This window comes from Chaetura pelagica, unplaced genomic scaffold (assembly GCF_000747805.2).
Source record: "Chaetura pelagica isolate M959 unplaced genomic scaffold, ChaPel_1.0 scaffold360, whole genome shotgun sequence".
Lineage (NCBI taxonomy): Eukaryota > Metazoa > Chordata > Aves > Apodiformes > Apodidae > Chaetura > Chaetura pelagica.
The window spans coordinates 2,975,857-2,992,205 of NW_009951950.1; the positions used below are offsets into that span (position 1 = coordinate 2,975,857).

The 16,349-nt window shown below is 35.4% G+C and overlaps 1 protein-coding gene across 1 annotated transcript in view; it reads right to left on the reverse strand.

The window, feature by feature from the left end:
* The window catches only part of PKNOX1 (PBX/knotted 1 homeobox 1), a 26,508-nt gene extending 19,639 nt beyond the window's left edge, over positions 1-6,869 (reverse strand). The window contains exons 1-3 of the mRNA XM_009997979.1: positions 6,819-6,869; positions 4,012-4,139; positions 2,837-3,008 (exon numbers count right to left, since the gene is read on the reverse strand). Of these exons, the coding sequence (XP_009996281.1) occupies positions 2,837-3,008; positions 4,012-4,139; positions 6,819-6,869 (351 nt within the window). The remainder of the gene's footprint in view (positions 1-2,836; positions 3,009-4,011; positions 4,140-6,818) is intronic.
* Between the last annotated feature and the right edge of the window lie 9,480 nt (positions 6,870-16,349).

Here is a 16,349-nt window from a genome sequence, read left to right on the forward strand (position 1 = left end):
CTGTCCCATCATTCATGTGATTAATGAAGACATTAAACAGTATGGGTTCTACCCCTGGAGTACACCACTAATGACTAGACTTCAACTGGACTTCATGCTGATGACTGCAATTCTTTGAGCCCATCAGTTCAGCCATTTTCAGTCCATCCCACTGCTCACCTATCTAGTCCATATTTTATCAGTTCATCTATGACAACATTATAGGAGACAATGTCAAAAGCCTTAGTAGAGTCAAGAAAAATCACATCCATTGCTACCTCCTCATCCAGTGAGGCAGACCTACTACACTCCATCTATTAGATTTCACACATGCCTCTGAAAAAAATCTGGGATTAGAGATAAGGTAAAACAGCACATTTTTGTTGAATTCAGAGAGTTACATGTGAGAATAGCCTGAGGCTTAGCAAGGCAGCAGACCTGCTTCATGTAGAACAGAACTAATGCCCATTTTTTAATAAAATGTTGGAAGCAAGTACAGTCAAAAAAGTCTCAGAAGAGCGAACCATGGAAAATCTAATTGGCATCTTCCAATTCACAACTGATGTGAAAGCAGCACTCTGGAGGTGTCAGTGATAGCAGAAACAAAACCCCAAACATATTACAGAGTGAAAGAGATAGAGAATGAAGAGATTCCAAAATTATAAATATTCCTGGTAGTTAACTTTCTGTATAACTGGGTCAAACCACAAGATCCTGAAACTGGTATGTTATTTGGAGAACTCTGTGTGCAATTCATTAACAACCAAACAATGCACAAGACTTTGTATATGTGAATATTAGCATCTGTGATGAACTGCAGTTTTTTGCCTGGATTTAGACTTCCTCAGAAACTAATGGCTCTCTTTCCTTCTCTCTGAATAATGCTCTTTTTTATTCCTCCCCAAATTTGCCCAAGAGCTTTCCTGTTCTGAGTTTTTATTTCCCCTTGTCTTAATTTTTCTCATTTCATATTCTATTTTTAATTCTTATGGTGACAACAGTCATTCTGCTACAGGGTTTATTCATGGTGCTGTTACTCTATGTATCAATAAATATTTATCAGGTGAACTGCATCAATATTTGCCCACAAAGATCTAATTATTAATATATTGAGACTTTGGGGGTTCAATTTTGTTCTCGTTGTAACTTTGGACAAAGTGGACAATGCCTGTTCTTCATTTATGAACTGAGAATCTTTACACTTATCCTGAGAGTATCATAATGTGTCATAGTATGCATCCTCCTTTCCCATCTTTCTAAAGGGCACTGGTGTTAGAAGATGACCCAGAACAAAAACCTTATTTGAGCCTCAAAAAATTTTTAAACTGAAAATAAAAGCATCCATAAGACAAAGAGCTTCAAACCCAAATCTGTAAGAGAATTTTTTGAAAGCATTCTTGCAGGTGGATTAGTGCAAAATGAATTCTGATAACTTGATCAATTTTTGAAGCAGATTAAATCTAAGGTGACTTTGTATTTACACAGACTAAGACAACTAATAAAATGTATTGAGTTACTTCAATCCCGGGCACAGTAACCTTCACTTAAAAAGTTACAAGTAGCTGAGAAGTTAATTTTTTATGCCTTTTTAGCTAGAGCTGTAAAAGCTTGCCTCACTCTAGAACATACCATCTTCTGCTTTCTTTACTCTCACACTGGTCTGATTACACATAAAGACTCTTGTAGCTTTATTTTCCATGACACTATTTAAATACTCTCTCCTCAGAACTTAAGTACACTAACAATTAGTCATAAAGTACTTGGAAAGAAATAAAATTAAGCAAAATCACAATTAAGGCTGCTTGAAAAAGCAGCCAAAATTGACCCTTTTTCTGCAACAATATGTGCCCCTCCTAAGACACTGTTCACTGCAACACTCCTGCCAATTCTAAACAGAATCTCAGATTTATTTCTTGTTTTAAGTCTTGGTTTTGTTTAAGAGTTTTCTCCAGGTACATTGCTTTAGCCTCTCACACAGGATATTATTTGCACACACAAATCTTTCTTGAAAATCAGCTTTAAAACATTCCCATTTTTGTTGTTTACAGCGTCCCATATGTTCAGTTTTGTTCGTGAACTTCAATATTTAAAGTAACCTTTTCTCCTCCTACGAGGTCGACTCAAGGATGAAGACTTGTTTTATTACATAGTCCCTTACAGGAATAGTTTTCAAAAATGAAACAAAACATTTCATCCCTATAATTCTAATATTCTTGAATATGCTAAAATCTAGCTGCAACATGACTCTAAAGAGAGTAAGACAGGCAGACAGTTTGGAAATGGGCATGCCAAGAGAGGTGTTCTCTAGAGACATGATTCAAGAGGGAGACTAAGAGACTGGGGAAATCATAGCTTCATCACAGAAAGGACTTTCAGAAAACCTAAAGGAGACAATGACATATAAAAAAAAAACCAACCTGTATATGTTAGAGTTTCTAAGCTCATCTTATAACAAATCTTCTCCCATATTAACTAGATGAACTTTGATTAAAAAAAACAACAGATGATGACATGTTTTTGAAAAACATGTTATACACCTGACACTCTAAAACTGATTTGCAGAGTCAGCCTGGCTATTGCAAACATGTTTCTGCTCATATCTTATACACTGATTTCAGCCAGTTTAGAATGGGAAACACTGGAAAGGGCCCAATATAAGTTTACAGATAAGAGGGGGAAAAGGGAGTCAGAAAAAAAATATATATAAAAAGTTTCTCAGCATTAACATAAAGAAGAATTTATTGTTGGAAGAAAAACATATGACAAGAAACTATAAGCACCAGTTGCAGTCAGAAATTAGAAAGAAGAGGCATATGTAATGATTGTTTCAAAAAGAAAAGAAACAGCTTCTACTCACCAAATTATCAGTTTCTGGATCTTCACAGAAAAAAGGTTTTCCTTCTTTCTCCTGCTTCCTTACGAAATTTTCTATATCTACATCAAAGCTAGCAGAAGTTGTGCCTTCTGAGCCTTGTGTAGATTGTTCACATTTTTCAAATAATAGTGCTAACAAGGGAAATAGTGGGTGCCTAGAATAGAAGTTAAAATACATGAATAAGTATTTTCACTTATATGTACACCACTGAAAAGTAAAACATCTGGCACATGTGAAGAAGAAACAGAAAAGCAAGTCTTGGAAGAGACTGCATGTAATACCACTGGCTACAGTAAAACATGATGAAAACTTGTTCGGTCTTTCTATTTTGATTTCTCACACACTCTAGAGACAAGTAAAGCATTCTGTGACTAAAATATGTATATTTAAATAAAGAGAACAATCACAACCTAAAAAGCTATGACATAGTATTTAATTCACTGTAATTGAGTGGCAAGAGACCGTAATACAGTGCATTAGAAATGAGGATTAGGGTTTGCAAATACAATGAATGTAGATTTAATTTTATCACACTTTAATAATTTAATTTATTCTTCAATGTGGAACTTAATTTAAACACCACAGATAACTTTACAGAACTGAGAACAGTATGCAGACTGTACTCAGAGGCCTCCTATGATATCATACACAGAGCAGATAATTTTGGTAGTACAAGTCTGTAAATGAGTGGATAAATCTTTCTGCTTTGGGTTTTTGGGCTGTATGCTTTTCACCTGCAAACTGGCAATAACTGTCTTTACAAAACACTTGAAGTGAAAGAACACTTAAGCACATCAAAACTGAGCATAGCGCTTAGCATGGCACTTAACACTGGAAAATCTCAAATTAGCATTTTTATCCATCAACATTAAATCAAGTTTGACCTGTTTACTGGGCAATAGATTGTAAAAAATAAAATCTCACATTAAAGATAAAACCGAGTATAACAAATAGTGACCACAGCTGAACAGTCTGAGTAGCTTGCTGAATTTCACTTGGCTAAAGACAGTGAAGCTAATCTGATCTTGTTCTTTCTCTGAAAGCTACTGAGACAGTTAGCCAAGAGATTATCTGATTTCAAGGAACTTAGTGTTAATAAAAAAAAATATTCCTCTATTTTTTACCCTTCAAAAGACAGAACATGACTCCATTACTACCTGTAAATGGCCTGCTTGTCTGCATCCATTGGAGTTTGAGATTCTACAGGGGCAGGACTCACCCCTTCTGCATCAGTTTCAGAGCCGTTAGGATCTTGTTCAGTTTTTAACTCTGTTACTACTTGCATCTGTAGAAAAAGAGTAAGTTGTAACTAAATCTGTACGCTTGACACAAAATAAGTGTACTGTTTTCAAGGAAATAGCAGTGCAAAGGGTTACTAAATTGCCAGAAGGTTGGTATGACTTGGCACTTACTCAAAAAGCCACAGCAGTAACAAAAATGCATTTTTAATCCTTGACACTTTTTGATGGGTAGTGTGTAAAGGTCACTTCAAGTTTCAGCACTCAGCTTTAGAATAGGAATGACAGATATTAGCAAATTCTTATAGCACTTTGTTTATGAAGTAGTTATTTTTGGAAAAGGCTAGCAAAAAACATTATTTTTTTTTTGGTAAAAAATTTTATGGGGATGTTTGCGTAAAAAGCCTTTAGGATTAAAACAAAAGAAAGGGAAATTTCTACTTTGAAGTTTTCTTTCTTATTTCTTACTGTGTATTGTATCAAGATACTGAAGCAAAGAGGTCCTGAAGTTTTTCTTGTCCACTGAAATGTCCTGTGTCCCTCTAATCTTTCCATTATCAGGAGCATAACCTCCCTGACCTTTACCACTCAAATTCAGGTATTGTAATAACAAATTATTTTAGAAATATCAAGCTACTGAAGAAAAGAGCAGTAACTGCTTCTACAGAGCCATTTAACATACAGCCACACAATTTGCCACAACTGGAAAAATCAACATAGAGCCACAGCTTCTGCTGAGCACCTCCTAAATTGCACTAGAGCCTGGTCATGCCTTTGTGATGCTTTGAGGGTGCTGAAAAGTGGTTTGCCAATCACTACCAGCTAAATATCTTCCAGACTAAGAGGTCCTAAAGGAACCTGATCTCTGAAAGTCATAGTTTCCACCTCTGAATCCAAAATCCTTGGTTTTCTCCCCTCTGAGCACTGGGAACATCTGTACAAAGACAAGAAATCACTACAATATTTTATTCCACTTTAACCCTAACAAGTTTTGTCTTGAGTAGAGGACAAACATTGTTCTAGATATCACCAGGCAGCCAGAACTGACACATGCAGAAGTGTAAAGAAGACAATCCTCTACCCTCTTTTCCCATGAGATGTACATATCCATCACACATTGGAACACACTGAGAGGAGGGCTGGCCTCCAGAAACAATTATAGACCCCAACTCTGACAGAATTGAATCTATTTCCACACAGCATAAGCAGAAAGAACTGATAATATTCCCAACAAGAAGTCTCGGAGAACCAAGAGTTTTATGCTTTATTTCCTGTCCCAGCCAAGCCATCTCCTAGTAAAATCAGAAACTGAGAAAATGCCAGTATATCCTACCCAACAGAGCAGTCTGCTTGCAAAAAGCTTCCTCAGCAAGCACAGATTATTTTTAATACAGAATGCTTGCAAAAGAAGATACAAGTAATGAACTAATTTATTAATTAATAACAAGAAGGAGGGGCAAAGTAAAAGGGGATGACTAATACAAATTATTATAAATGTGAAGCCACACATCTCTGGAGTTCAAAGGGAGAGAGCATGTTCAGTTAGGGCTCTCTCTCACTATAAGGAGGAAATAGCTCTGTATAAACTGCTAGCTATCTTCTGTGGGCCATTTCCAAACTACAAAAGCACCAGGCACCCAAGTTACTTATCTTGGTCACAGCAAGCTTAAAATACAAAACAAATAAAAAGAAAATATTCTCTCCCAACCAGTTCTTTACAAAAACATGTATAACTTTCACTGATGTGTCACAGGATGGCATGTATTTGATGGGGAAGAAAACAGTAAAAGATGTAATGTAGGTGAGAGGAGAGAGAAATTAGAATTACAATAAGAGAAGCAAACAGCAAAAAAAGTCAATAATCCCAGAATGCATTCTGTTAAACATCTTTTTGTAAGTGATGGAAAGTTGCTGGTTTTCTTCTGACTGTTCATCACTGTTGCCATCTGCTGACAAAAGTACATGCATTTACTGCTTAAGGCTGACACAAAGTAACATAAAAAAGGGTCTCCAGAGTACAGGCCACCAGCATGACTTGTCTCCAGCTAACAGTATTATAATGTAGCAATGCAAACTGTTGCAATATACAGCTTGTTGTACAAAAAAAGAAACATCATGACTAGACATACCTGAGCATGTTTCATTATTCTAGCTGTTTGTTAACCAAACTAAGAAACTGGAGGCCCACTGACAAGCTTTCTAATTAGCAATTTTAATCAATAATCTCCTTACAATGAATTTGAGTATTTAATCAGTTTTCAGCCTACAGCATAACTGCATCAACTTAAATGCAGTCAAAGCAGCGTGTAATTCTAAATAACTAAATTCATCCTTCGCTTTTTGAAGACCAGCAAGTCTATGACTTGCATAAATGTCATCTATCTATTGTAACTGCAGACACGTAAGACCACTTAAGTTCCATACACACAAAATACTAGGGATGTCCATTTGACTTTCCTAAAAGAGAGCATTCCAACACAAAAATAATCTAGAGTAGGTTTAGAAGAAAACCACTTACCTAACCATTCTTCCAGAAGTTAAAGCAAAGTCATGCAAAGATTACCTACACCTTTAATAAGTATCAAAGTATTAAACAGCAGATTATCACTTTGAAAACTTTAGAAACAAGAAAAGATATGCAATGTCAAAACTGACATTAAGGAAAAAGTAATTATCTTTCTTTTATTTCTAAACGCATTTAGTTCAAAAAAGAAAAACACACCTACCTGTTGTCCATCTTGATAGTTGTCTATACTTAATGTCTGTGTTGCCATCATGGTTAAGAAAACGTTAATTATGTCAAATCATCGTAGGTATGAGCAAATTTTCCTTACCAAAAAAAAAAAAAAGTCAGTTACAAAAAGTGACCACTTCTAATCCAATTTTAAAAGACAAAAAAAAGATTAAAATTTATGCACGTCTGCCCAAAAAATGTGAGTGCACTGCAAATATAACTAGAATTTTCTTAAAATAAATAAATTAAAAAAAACAGGTTGGAAAACACAAATGGAAAATGCTCGTTTCACCAGCAAAAACTTAATTGCATCAATTCATATTTTAACATAGGATTTTTCATACAAGGCTGAGGTTTTTTTACATTAACAAGCTTCAAGTAAACATTTTATTTTTGCACTACTTATTCTAAGGTAATACGTAAAATCGAGAAACAAGCAAAGATTTATGTTTCTGTGTTTTGAAAAGGCTAACAAGATGTTGAGAATTACTGTAACTGAAATAATAATAGTCTACAATTGATTAACCAAATGTTGCAAGTGCTAAGGAATACTCCATTTATTTATGAGTATGAAAACCATAATTTAAAGTTAGGACCTGAAATTGCTCTTAGAAACCAAAGTCTCAAATAAGTTCTGACATCAGGAGTCTGCCATCTAAGCCATTTAGGGTTCAACAAAGAATACAACAATATCTAATAACTTATAAACAATTGGACCTATGTGATTATATAGTTACAAAAAGTGACCTAGGAATTCAGAAGTTTAATAAGATTTATAATTCAATTAGATTTATGTATGTCATTCCCTCTAAGCATTAGTAGAAGAGTTAAACATCTTTTTAAAGTAAAAAATTCACTAATTGAAAAAAAACAAACCCAACCCCCCAAAAAAACATTGAAAGAATTAGCATAGCACCACCACCAGACAGATTTTATCCATTAAATGACTAATTTACATGTAATTTCTGTCAGATTAGCAGCCATTATAACTGAATTCACATAATCCTTTAAACTGTTACCATTAAATACCACCATAGGATTCAATTTTCCTTGACACATAGGAGTCCTAATGTTTAGCTAATAGAAAAATATTCATACTAAAAAAGAAGACAGAGCTCATGTCCTGAAAACTGTAACATCCAGGTATTAATTCCAGGTTTTCTGCTCTCTTCCATTTAACATCAGTATCTAAGAACTAAGTTCTACAATTTCCCCAAGTTTATAAATTCTGAAAAAAACCTGTTATCTTTTTAATAGTCACTACAATTTTTGCAACTACATTAAAAATCTTTCCTTCACCATTGCATACTGCTACAGTATACAACCATTTTGAAGACCAATTTTTACATTTCTGGATATTTTCTCCTATGGATTATAATAGTCTCGAGCAACTGTTCCATTTAGGAAACAGAAGACAAACTTTAAGATTCCGTTCTCTATTTCCTAAACAGTTCTAACACAGAGAGAAACTTAAGTCCACAGGACAAACCTCAAGCCTTACTTTGCATCAGTTCTATTCAAAGTCCAATTCCTAAGTATTACTGTGCTTTCTTCTTTTTTTTTTTTTTTTTTTTTTTTTTTTTTTAAACAGCTTTGAAGTCCAGAGAAGTTCATCAGGAGGACATAAACATGACTTCCTTTACAAACGAGGTTACTGACTTTCACTCACTCATGCATAAATGGAGCTGTTGCTCTTTGGAAGTCTCTGCCATTTTACACACTCAAAAGCAACTTAGGAACCACAAATATGAGCAGAGGCAGCTGATGGTGGTTCTGACATCGGGTCATATGCTCGCAGAGCTGAACATGCTTCTATCTGCAGAAACATGCCCATATCATCCCTACTTATGTAGGTTGTGGAATACTAGCTAAAAGGTATGTTACAGTTTGGAAACTCCTACGCTGACATACGTTTTTCTTAAGAATACAGTTTATAGAGGAAAAGAGTAAAGACTGCATTTAGAGTTTTTCAAGTTGCTTTAATGAAAGTATTCTCTGGTTTGTCTACCTGTCTTTGTAGAACAACAGTATCTCTTTCTCTGAAACTCCAAAAACATTACCAATACCTACACCAAAATGAAAAAAGGGAATGACATAAATGCACTCACTGACAGAAGTACTTCAGATTGTTAACATTTTTTTATAGTTATGAATCATTAATGTTGAAGTTAAATCAGCATTTGCCACAATAGCGAAGTGAGTATCTTTCAAAATACTGGGACATATTATAAAACATCAGCCTGTAAGAATTCATCTTAACTGTAAACATTTATCTTCCAAAAATGGTAGCTTACAGCTGGGTCACTAGTGTTTTTCTGTATTTATACAGTGAATGGGCTCATACAAATGGGCTTTTATTCCTTCTTAAAAGGTACACATTTAATTTCCTACTATATCCAAAGCTCAGACCACACTACCCTCAAAGATAGAACAGTTGAACAGATCAACAAGGAAGGAGAAAATGCCACTCAGTGATTGTCTTAAAAGCTGAAAAATAAAAAGCTCCCCACAAAATGTTATTAAAGAAATTTTGTTTGGCTGTGGGAGAAAGATGGAGTTCTTAGAAAGGAGGAAGTAAGAAGAGGGAAAACAATCATAGAAGAGGAAGAATGTCTTAGAGCAAGGATGTGAGATCATATTAGTCACACAAAGAACAACACAGAGAGGGAAGCAACAAAGGTAACACATATAAACTGGTGAAGACAATGGGACATGGCAAGAATTTATGGAGAACAAGATGAGCTGGGCCAACCCTTCCTTCCAGATTTCCATAGCAGACATTTCACTTCTGGAAGTCCCTCAGGCCGCACGAAGGAAGAAAGATGTGCACAGATTTGAGCTAGATCCATAAACTATTTCCTCAAGAAGGACTTTTGCCCTATTCTCTCCCAGGCAAATGGTTGGAAAGAATTCTACATGGGTACATCCATATATTTCCTGTAAGAGCTTCCCCTCTGACTTATAATTACAGTAGAAGAAGATTAAGCTATTACGCAAGATAGCAACTGATGAGATTTAGTGAAGACAACTACTGCAAACAGAAAAGAACAAATTGAGCTAATCACACACTTAAATTGAGGCAATTAACTGAGGAATTACTTTGGTTCACTAAGAAGAAACATCTTCTCATTACCCAGTAGCGCTAAGAGACAAACTATGTTAAACTTTAAGAAAAATAATTGATCAGGTATTTACACATTTGGCTTTTATAACCTAATTTAGGATACAGCATCCATTTCTAGTTAGCAGATATGCAGCCCAAGCAGATGTTCAGTCTGGAAACAACAATGCTAGATGAAGCTGGTATCGCTCCCAGATGTTTATCACTGCCACCCTGCCAGAGTTAATTACTTCCACAGCTCTACCACTGAGCTCACAGAACATGTGAACGATTTCTGATGCTTTCTACATGAAGCCAGCTAGGCTGCTTCAACCCACTGTTAAAGGTGGCTATGATGTAAACCAGCTGACTTTGTCTGAAGCACATTGCTGTGTACTCATACAACCCTTGCTCTTGGCTGACCTATTAGTGTGGTAATTTCTGGCTTATGTGTGGTGATTATCAATTCACAGCAGGACTATCTTTAACCAGCACAGCCATAGCCAGTACTATATGGCCTAAGGTATCTGAAGTGGGCCTAAGAACACATGACTTCTGGGGATCGCTTAGCTTTAAAAATGCCAATTATTCTTTGTTAAACAAATTGTGAGTTGAAGGAAAACTGTACATGTGTTATATTCAAAGAGTTACAGAAAAGAAAAATAACCTGAGGCTGAGAGAGTCAGCCAGTCTGCATCATGCAGAACAGAATTAACTCTCATTTTATTTATTTTGAAAACAAAGTATAAGGAAAGCCCAAGGAAATGTTTAAGGTCCTGTAAACTGTAAGCTGATGCATGAACTGCAATCAACAACTACACTGATAGCTGTGGCGAAAGGGAATTCATAAAAGCACCGTGTTCTGCAAAATGAAGCAAAAGGAAAAAAATCCAAGCCTTTAATTAAAGTAAGCATGAAGCTAAAACAGAATGGAAAGGAAGCTAAATTAAGAGGGGTAATCATGATTAGAAATGGGGAGACTTAGTGCAAGTTAAGGAGTCTCTAAGAAAAGAGATTAAAGGTGAGCTGACTCGTACACAAATTCGTCACTTACCATACATCACTCCCCATTTGCTCTACTTACTCTTTCATAATTAAGAGCAAAGGGACCACCCAGTAACATTAAGGTGCAAGTAAGCTGTTGGAATTCAGTAATATCATTTTTAACATACACAAGCTACAACAGATGTGTGTAAGAGATATAAATAGTTATGCTTCGGGGTATAAACCAACCACTAACTGTCTTAGGGTTGTGAAGAAACTACCCAGCAGACTTGTTAACAAGTAATTTTTCCTTCTAATTTTCCCCTATACATGTTCCTTTGAAGTCCTTCAGACAGAAATGGATGATTGGCAGTTTCAGCATAGCTATTTGTTCATTCTTATTTAACTTCAGTCTTGGTATTTGCTCTATAACATAGATGCTCATATTCACATACAAAGTTAAAAAGAAAGAAAAATCAAAACGGCAAACCTGTTTGACACATGAAAAGCATACAGAACTGGCTTTTCATCAAAATACATAATGATACTTGCTTCCCGGGCACACTGCTTTTCTAAAGGAGTTAAAATAATGTACATGAGAAAGCTGCTCACCCCTTTTTTTTCAACTCATGAAGAAGACATTATCTTGTTCCAGCAGAGTTAATCCCAGCAATGTACAATGTAGATGACAAAAACCTAAAAGCCAACAAAGGAATATTCAGAAGGAGACAACAACATAGAATACACTTTCTGAGACAATATGATTAAAGAAAATTTTTCTGTTCACTATGCGGCTCCCTCCCCAAATTCATCTAAACTGACAGGATTTTTTGCACGTTTTTTAAAATTCTTTTTGCATTTTTATTACTCTCTAATTACACTCACTATACTATGCTATTACTTGAACCTTTCCCTCATATTATTCCATTAATTCTCTGTATTTATGTTTTTTTGCTGCCATCTCTAAAAGAAGGCTACATTTGGACTGCCAACTTGCTTGCTGTTCAACCTTTGTATTTACTCTCTGGCTCAGTGCTTGTCTGCTTAACTAGACAAGACACATCTCAAAAATAAAAGCAAATAGGAACAACTCATCAGTGTTTTAAATAAGGTTCTTCTATGTAAAAATGAAGCACAAAACAAAGAAAAGTCAAAGACTTAAAAAATTTAAACCTCCGTAGTCATGCTTTGATTTGACCATGGAACATATTCTAATGATGGCTGTGATCAAGCAATCAACTACATGATACAAATAAACAGACTATAGGAAGGGGAATAAGCCATTATTAGACCACATGCTCTGTGAAGACAGGTTCTGCTACATGATTATCCAGCATTTTTAAAAGTTTTCCAAAAATTACTTTAATTATATTTAATTTAATAGCACTTGTTTGATATATTAAAGCTACTTCTTAAGTGTAGTAATGACTGCGGAAGCAAAGCAGCAAAGACTGTGAAAATGTATTTATAAAACACAGCTGCTCAAAAACATTTTTAAAAGCCTGCAAAACTATCTCAGGGGAAGTTCCAGACACTAGCATTGCACAAATGCCACCTGAAATTATATGATGGCTAAAACATTCATCTGAGATCTTGAATCAGATTATCGTTGTTTCTCAGATAGACAAAGTCCCTGTGTCCCCAGTTTTTCCAATTGTGTAAGAACTGGAATGAAAATAACTTTCAACAGTTTTGAAAGTGAGATGAAACTGGAATTTGGATTTGAGAACCAAGATTCATACATACATAGTGTAGAATTAATGTTTTTCAGGTATGTTGACAGGAAAAAAAATAAATTAAAAAAAGGCTAAGAGCCCCTCAATATAGATGCAACTCTGGTTCATGAAACATAAGTCTAATATAGCAGGGAAGATACTCTGAGAAGTTATAAAGCAGTATAAGCTTCAGTCACTGGTTGGAGATGAAACTTTGAGCTTGAAGGAGTTTCATACCAAAATTATATACCTCGTCTTGGAGTCTCAAGGGGCAAATGACACATTAGAAGTTCTTACCACTTTCTCTTAAAACTGTCAAAGACCTATATACCCAAATAATGGACTTCTCTCATGTTCATAACTTTTTAATTCTGTCCCAAGACAACAGTGTACTCTCTTACTCCCTTCTTTACACACTATTTATCTTCTCTTATTTTGGTACCCATTTTCACCCACCTCAACTTACTGTTATTTTCCAATAGAGGACTTCTCACTATTCATAGCATCTACTGAATGTAGGCCACTGCCAGATAAATTTGGATTATCTATTTCTTCTCTCTGCTCAGACATAAAGGAAGACTACTTCACCACTGCAAATCTGAAAAACCTTCTCCCTTCATTCAGAAACAACTGCAGCAAAGAACTGATTGCACCACTGTTGCCAGATCTGGTCACTCAAAAATATTTAATGTATGAAGAAGAAAGTAGCCCTTGCCTGCAATGCCTTCCACTGAAACTCTGGAAATAGGCAAGCTTCTAGATAGTGTATAAGACACTGAGGGCAGAAAGTAAAAAGTACTGAAGAAATGCAGGTCCTATCGAAAGCTGCTGCAAAGGAAAAAGTCTCACTGGGAAGGAGCCAGAGAACATTGCAGTCCTATTTCCCTCCTTGACAGCAATTAAGACTAGAGTCTACCCTAAAACATATCAAACAAGAAAATGAGAGATCCTCTCATATAACCCAGTGGGGGCAAGAACAGGGAGCAGATATACCTGTTAAAAGATGGAGACAATACCAAGACAATGTGGAGCCTAAACTCAGAATTGTTATTGCCGTTTTGTTTTTTTTCCTTTTATTCCTCTTGCAGACAAGCTTTAAAGTCAGGTTATCACAACAAAGAAAATACTCAACAATGAAACCAGAACTATGGGCAACTTGTTTTGTCACTCAGCAAATCATGATCAAAGTTTTTACTACAGAGTAAAATATAACCTCATTCATTCAAGCATAAAAGAACCCACTGTTCAGTAATTCTCTCATTTTGCATGTAAGCTAGAAAGAAATAAAGACATGTAAAAATACTAGTAGACACCAAGATCAAGACAGAGCTATATTTTATCGACTAAAATAATAATAATAATGAAGCAATAAGTAAGAGTATACATGACAATATGCCATCAAGGCATTCATTCTATCTTAGCTGCAGTGGTTCCCTCTCTCCATCAACCTGACTAGAAAGAGACAAAGAAAAAATAAGACAAACAGATCAATATGAAGTTGATGCATACAAGTTTATTAAAACTGTGCACAGTAAGAATGTACTCCTCATTCAGCAGCAAGGTGGCTTTCATTTCCTCTATCATATATACATACCAAGTACAGCTATTATTTAGAGTATTGTACTTCTAAAAATATAATGTTGCTGTTCAAGAATATAATACCAACCTCAGCGAGCTGCACTACACAGATACAGCTAAACAGTTATTACACAACACCTATGCCATGAATTTCCCTGGGAGACAAGCCCTAAAAAGCCACAAAACCAATTTTTGGCTGCAGTAAAATAAGATTTGTGTTACTTTTTTACTTTTATTGTGTGGTGGAGCAATACAGTTATTTATTTATTAATATTAGTGACTATGAGATTACTTTAAGAAACTGAATGCATATTATACTTCAAGAAACTTAAAATTAGAAATAAATTTAAATCTACCACTAAAGTTAAATTTAAATCTACCACTAAAGTTAAATTTCTTCAGAAATACATGCTACACTACAAGCTATCATAAACTTTTCTTTGCCTGTAGGATTTTGAACACACATACTATGTAGCACTGACTTTATGCAGCAAGAGCTCTCCAACATTATACATACTGCTTTGTTGTCCCATTAATATTTCATGGCATCCTCTTTTCATATGATCCCATTTCAGAACTTAACAAGCCATACTAAGTATTTATTCCAGACTCTTCCAAGCACCACCACAATGTCACACAGCGTGACAAACAACAAACCACACCATGAAAAGATTTGTGTTCCTTTAGCAATTTAATCTTTGTGTTAACTCTGCTTTTAATATTTTAAAGGAGTCCTGGAAATTCTCCTATTTGCAGGTGCCAAATATTAAAAAAGTAGAATAAAAGTGTGACACTTTATAAACAAAAACTGCTTACGCAGAACTTATAAAATGGGTATTACGCACGCGTAAGATAATATAAATTTCTCGAGGCACAAAACAAAAGCAGAATTAAGGGCATCCAGATCTTTTGAAGAACTTCATCTCCTTAATTCTGCATACATGCTCTGTATTTACACCTGCATATTTCATGGGAAGCACGCACAACCATAGTTTACATTCATGATTCATGTAATCACCAATTTACCACAGTGCTTCCTAACAACAAGAGAAAAATGATAGATCCTACCCAATCTAGTAATAAAATAATGTCACCACAGTATACTTAGCTATCCTGCCTCTGTTGCAGAAGAAAATCCTCCGGCAGTTCCCCTACCTACTATTAAAAAGATTCTCAAATCCAAGAAACTTCCTACAGCATCTCAGTTCCTCCTACCCATTTCACATTGTAATTTGACCCAGCTTTATTAGCTCCATAAAGTAATAGTAAGGAATGAAGAGGACTAAACAGAAATTTTGGTAAAAGAAACCAAAGCTTTAATTGCTACAAAACACCTAGGGGATTAGGGTATGAGAAAGCAAATACATTTTTCTGCACTCCCTCATTCATCCCCAATATTTACACAGCAAATGAAGATTCCTTCAGGGTTTCCCCCCCTCCCCCGTATTCTTCAAACTGCAAACTAAAGGATTTGTACAGTTCTTGCTTGTGAATCCTAGCACACGTATCATGATTCCTCACACATTCCAACTTATCACTGGACAAAGGAACACTTTTTTTTGCCTCAGTATTTACCAGATGTGTTGTCATCATAAAGTTTTAGACACAAAAATCAAGCAGATAAAGTAGTTACCTGCCCTGCTGCTGTAGAAAGACTACCAAAAACCCCTTGCATACCAGAGGAAGTGTATCAGCAGTTCCCTAGCTGGAAAAGATTCTACTACAACTTTCCTACGAAATGATACTTAGTTATTTTTTCAAACACAATTTCGTTAGGGAAAAAAACAACAAAACAAAACCCCAAACAGAACTCCACTCTCCAAGTTTCCCCAGCATTCTCCACATGGATAAGCAGGTTTGTCTATGTGACAGCCACAATTCTGTTCCTTTGCCATTGAAGCCTCTGGAATATCCACACAAGCGTGTACGGAATATTACTGTGGAGACACTCATTTTATCATATCCTTCCAGACAAATTAAACCAAATCAACAGGAAATCCTCTTTAATTATTATTTGTATCAGCACCCAGTAAACTATGATTGAAATTAATGTCACCTTGTGTTTACATTTTGCAGTTTCATAAAGACACAGAATAACCACCAATCTCACTATGCCTTTATTGCTGTTGAGTATTTCACAGTGTTA